The 5,833-nt window shown below is 38.9% G+C and overlaps 1 protein-coding gene across 3 annotated transcripts in view; it reads right to left on the reverse strand.

Annotated features, from left to right (window-relative positions):
- Nucleotides 1–5,833, reverse strand: part of Ptprb (protein tyrosine phosphatase receptor type B) — a 129,875-nt gene that overhangs the window by 60,759 nt on the left and 63,283 nt on the right. For all 3 annotated transcript variants that reach the window (XM_008830046.3, XM_008830045.3, XM_008830044.3), the window contains one exon: nt 2,330–2,596. In XM_008830046.3, coding sequence (XP_008828268.1) covers nt 2,330–2,596 — 267 coding nt within the window. The remainder of the gene's footprint in view (nt 1–2,329; nt 2,597–5,833) is intronic.

Genomic DNA, 5,833 nt, shown 5'->3' on the forward strand with positions numbered 1-5,833 from the left:
TCTGTAAAAACTTTATTAATCTAGAGAACTTCTGAAATCTCTAGTTATTATGCATAGGTAGTGGTATCCCATTTTCTCCTTTTTCATGATAATGTTTGAATAAATAAACAGATGCTTATATTTATTCATATTTTTATCTTCTCAAGACTTTGTGATCATTCTTCAAAAAAGTTCTCATCTCCCTTTTGATTTCTTCTGTATAATGTGGGCCAAATACTGATACATCTGATTATGCCTAAAATACAGCCATAAAAATAATTATAAGTTCCGTTTATTTCAAATGCCCACTGATTTCAAATGACATAAGAGATTACTATTTTACTACATCACAATAAGTTGGATAGTCTTTCTCCTATGTTTATTGGATTTTTTTGGTGGTTCTGGGGATTGAACACAAGGTTTTGTGTATGTTAGGCAAGTGCTCTAATCCTGAGGCACACCCCCAGCCCTCGTGGTGTTTTAAAATGAGAATAATCTATGGGGAAAAAGTATGACTCATCTCTTCCCATTCCTCTTAAGACTCAGATAGACCAGCCTTCCCTGCAATCAGAGGTAACTAGCTGTAGCTAAATAACAGTTCTGTCCAGTGAAATGTGGGTAGAAGTACTGAGTTTGCTTCTAGGTCTGGTAATCTGTGCCATTCCAGAGCTCTACCTCTGTTCTCTGGAGAAATGGAGAGAGCTGTGAGGACCTAAAGGGAGGAAAGTAAAAGTGGTAGGATCCTGGATCACACAATAGATCCAATCAGAAGCATCCACATTGCATAGTTGTGTAACAGGAAACAAGTCAGTCTAACCTAACCAACACAGCTGCAATTCACTGGGAAATGGATGCAAGACCCTTCTCAACTCTTTTTTAACTTTCCTGATTTCCAAAGTAAGCTTTTTAGCTCTCACCTCCAATTATACTATACCAAAGGATGGTACAATAACTGTTAAAAGAGAGGATGTTGTGGCCACACCTTTAATCCCAGAACTCTGGAGGCAGAGGCAGGTAGCTCTCTGTGAGTTCGAGGCCAGCCTGTCTCCATAGTGAATCCAGGACAGTAGAGCTACAGGGAGACCCTGTCTCAAAAAGACCAAAAAAAGAAAGAAAGAAAAAAAAGAGTGGAAAGAATGTGTCAGGAAAGACACAAGTGTCTGCTGCCACAGAATGTGAGCACGGGCATACGTCAGTGAATTTCTATCAAGACCATAAGACATCTTTTTAGTGTCTTAATCGCTCCTCTAAAAAGTTAATGAAAACAATGTTTTCTGAGTTAAGCAGAGTCATGATTTTTTAAAGAGATGTATGCATGATGCCATCACTGATACTTAGTTTCTGAGTGTTGGGGACAGGAAGGAGAAGCCTGGACTTCAACCTACAATAATTGTATAAATTTAGGTGGGTGTAATGGTTACTTTCAATTGTCAACTTGGTACAATCTAGAATCATTTGGGAAGAGTCTCAATGAGAGTTTGTCTTGATTAGGTTGGCCTATGGGCCTGCCTTTGGGGGAGTGCCTTGATTCCCTTAATTGATGTGAGAAGACCAAGCATGAAAATGGGCAGCACCAGTTTGTGGTTTGGGGTCCTGGACTGTCTAAGAATAGAGAAAGCTAGTTGAGTACTAGGCATCTATGCATCCACTCTCTCTCTGCTCTTGATTGTAGATGTGATGTGACCAGCTATCTCACGGTCCTGCCACTGTCAGCTCTCCACAGAGATGGACTTAATCTGGAACTGTGAGCTAAAATAAACTCTTTGTCTCTCAAGATGTTTTTTGTCAGGGTATTTTGTCATATTGTACTAAACATTTGTTTGATGTTGTTTATACAGTATACATATGTGGCTTTTACAGGAGTGCGGTGCCACACACCACCAGTCCCAGACACTGAGGAGGCTTAGACAGGAGGCTGTTGTGAGCCAGAGTTCATAGTCAGCCTGGGGAATATGGTAAGACTCTCTCTATGTCACTTGTGAATTACATCAATTCAATTTTGACTGTGTAAAGTAGAGATCATTTCCTTCCTATATCTTGAAGACAAGACTGTGAGACTGAAAGATAGCTAATTACTTGTTTGCCTTAATTTGAACATGAACTCGCCAAAGGAGAACAATCAACGAGGAGGAAAAGAGTGCTTATCATAACTCAAAATGTTTTTCTAGAGGTTCTGACAGTATTCACTGTTTTCCACATGCATCAGCCAGATCCATTCCATGTTTGGAAACCTGGTTTTTAGAAAGGAAAGAGAGGAGTCTTATTTTAGGAAATTTGAAAAAATTCTGTTGGAGGGGACTCCATGTGCTCGGGTTTCTGTAAGTTGCAAACACTTATCTCTGCCGCTTACCTGTTCTTCCTTCTGTGACCGCTTGTCGTGAAGAAATCCCTCCGCTCACTGTTGTCACCACCACAGAGTAGAGGCTGCCGGATTTCAGGGAGTGGAAGCTGTATCTGCCTGTCTCACTGGGGACACTTTCATTTTTGATGACCACATTTTCATGGATCAGTAAAACCTGGTAGAATTCTACATCTCCCTGTGCCTCTGTCCAGTTAGTGAACAGACTACTGGCCATCCCTTGGTTGTCCACATGCAGGTCAGTCACTTGGGCAGGCACTAAAGCATGGGAGACAGAAGACAAACAGTATCATGCTTAATCACCCCAAGGAAGTATAAGAATAAAGGGTCAGAAATAGAGACAGACTAAAGTGCTTAAAAATGGTTTGTTTTTGCCACAGACTCTCTACTCTGTTTCTTATGGCACAGAGGAGAATTATTCCTCTATAGAGCTCAACTACTTTAAACAGTTTTTATATGACAGCTTTTAATAAACAAATTATTTGGGGTCTAACAATGAGATGATGATACTTATTAAAGAGTTTTTATTTTGATTTTATGTAATGCATGCTCCTGCTTTAGAGAACTGTTTAGTTCATGTGGTTTTATCCATCCTTACTCCACAAGAGCTCAGAACCATGTGATCTACCTGAGCCAGTGGCTATTATGAGATGGTACCAAGAAATCGCTTCAAACTGGTGATTAGGTTATGCCCCAGCAAATTGTTTGCTTCTTGACAGGTATATTCTCAAAAGGACTATTGTTATTGTTCGTGGGAATGTTACTGTAGTATAAATCAAATCATATATAAAGTAACAATGCTGATTATAACAACTACTGAATGCTTACTTTCTGCCAGTTATAGCTGAAGGCATTTTAGAGGTTATATTATTTAATATTCATAAGAAACTCTATAAAGTTGATTTCATTATTGTCTTTACTAATGAGGGAACTAGAGATAATAAAATGTAAACTTTTTAGCTTATATTACAGTGTGATAAATAATCAACCTGTTATCCAAAGATGGGGTTGTCTAATCCCTAAGCCCTGGAGCTTTTCCTTGATGATCAACTACTGTCACTTCCAACTCATCAATCAATTCAGATTCACAGACATTGAAATGGCACTTGATTCTCTTTGTGCCTCTTCCTTCAGTTATAATAATCAAAGAGATCAAAACTTTGGAATATCCCTTCTCAAAGTTCAACTTTTGGATGCAAGTATATTAATTAAAAAATGTTGCTATATGCAGTTCAGAAAAGTCTATTCAATTTTAAGTTTTATATGGAAAGCAAAGTAGCTACCAAGACCAAAACAATTTTGAAAAAAACCCCACTAATCATAAAAGCAAAGCTGAAGGACAAATACCACCTGATTTTACTACAAAGTTATAGTAATCAAGACAGTATGAAACTAGCAAAGGACAGCTTGGCACACAAATTGATGGAAGAGAATTTTTTTTAATTTTTACAAAAACTATATTGAGAATTTCATACATGCATATAAGGTGTTTTGATCTAATCCATGCCCACTCCCTTCCTTCCAACATTCCCCCTTCTGAAGAGGTAACCCTTAAATCTTTTAAGGATTTAATATAAGTTACCAAATACTTTTGACATTTTTGGCCTTGGAACAGAGTATGTTGCTAACAGGCTCAAGGAAATTTTGACTTTTAGCCAAGAAATTGGCTACATTTCTTTGGGGTCTTGGGGTCTTTTTTTTTTTTTTTTCGGTCTTTTTGATACAGCGTCTCCCTGTAGCCCCAGCTGTCTTGGAACTCACTATGTAGACCAGGCTGGCCTTGAACTCACAATCTGCCTGCCTCTGCCTCCCAAGTGCTGGGATTAAAGGTGTGTGCCACCATATCCGGCTCTTGGAGTCTTTTTACCCTAATTGCCTAGCCAATTCCTACCTCCTATTCTTATCACACCATCCTCTGAAGGGGTTATCCAAATTGCCGATAGGGAATAGGGATGCAGACCTCTCTGACTTCTTCTGAACAGGGATGCAGGGTGAGGCAATTGGAGTATCCCTTCAGTGGGTCAATTTAAAGACTCCCAAATTGCGTAACTCTTGTCTCTAAGGGGAGAAGAAAGTCCTTGAATCATGAATAGGAGATGTGAGGGAGAAGTAAAGGCAAGAGTAATTAGCATTACAAATTCTAGACAGGGAACTAGATCAAAGTCAGAACAGGGCAATTTTCAAATGTTCATATGAAAGTCCATTGGAATTTCTTGACAAGGGCTTCCAAAAGCATCCCTCTATCGGGTTCTTCCTCATTTTTCTTTTGTCTTCCAAGGCTGGACTATTTGGCTCGGAAGAGTGGCTGGATACTCAGGTGAGGGTCTAGTGACCCTGCTCGGCACTCTTTAATGAATGAGCACAACTGTCAACAAGCCCAATTGTGACTATGTTTAGCGATCAGGCTCAGCCAAAGTCGTGATGATAGTAGTTATTTCATGCAGAAGGGACTGCTGTTTAGCATCATCTTATTAAAAGGACCTGGAATTTAAAAGAATTTGGTGCTAGGAGCCACATATGAGGGAGAACATATGTAGTTTGTTTTTCTGAGTCTGTGTTACTTCACTTAGTGTAACAGTTTCTAGATCCATCCATTTACTTTACCTGAAAATTTCATTATTTCATCTTTCTTTACTGCTGAACAGAACTCCATTGTGTAAATATGCCACATTTCTGTTAACCACTCGTCAGTTGAGGGACACTTAGGTTGCTTCCATCTCTTAGCTATTGTGAAAAGTGCAGCAACAAACATGGTTGTACAAGTGTCACTACAATAGGATGAGTCCTTTGGGTATATGCCAGAGTGGTATAACTGGGTCATGTGATAGGTTCATTTTTAGTTTTTTAAGAGTTCTCCACACTGTTTTCCATAGGGGCTGCACAAGTTTACAATCCCCCCAGCAGTGAATGAGCATTCCCCTTTCTCCACATTCTCGTCAGCATTTGGTACCATTTGTTCTCTTGATCCTAGCCAGTCTGACTGGGGTAAGGTGATACCTTAGGGTGGTTTTAATTTGCATTTCCCTAATTACTAATGATGTTGAACACTTTTTGGGATGTTACTTAGCCATCTTTATTTCTTCCTTTGAGAACTCTGTTTAGATCTTTAGCTCATCTTTTCATTGGGTCATTTGGTTTCTCGATTCTTTGTTTTTTGAGTTCTTTATATATTCTGGATGTTAAACCTCTGTCAGATGTGTCACTGGTGAAGACATTATCCCATTCTGTGGGTTTTCTCTTCACTTTTTTGATGTTTCTTTTGCTGTACAGAAGCTTTTTAGTTTAACTTAATTTAGTTTAATAAGGTCCCACTTATTGATTGCTGACCTTAATTCCTGAGCAATTAATGTCCAATATAGAAAGTCATTTCCTACACCTACATCTTTTGGTAGGATGGTCATTTTCACAGTGTTAATTCTTCCAATCCATGAGCATGGGAGGTCCTTCCATCTCCTGATGTCTTCCTCAATCTCTTTCTTTAATGGTTTTAAATTT

The sequence above is a fragment of the Nannospalax galili genome, unplaced genomic scaffold (assembly GCF_000622305.1).
Source record: "Nannospalax galili isolate Female #2095 unplaced genomic scaffold, S.galili_v1.0 scaffold74, whole genome shotgun sequence".
In the NCBI taxonomy this organism is placed as follows: Eukaryota; Metazoa; Chordata; class Mammalia; order Rodentia; family Spalacidae; genus Nannospalax; species Nannospalax galili.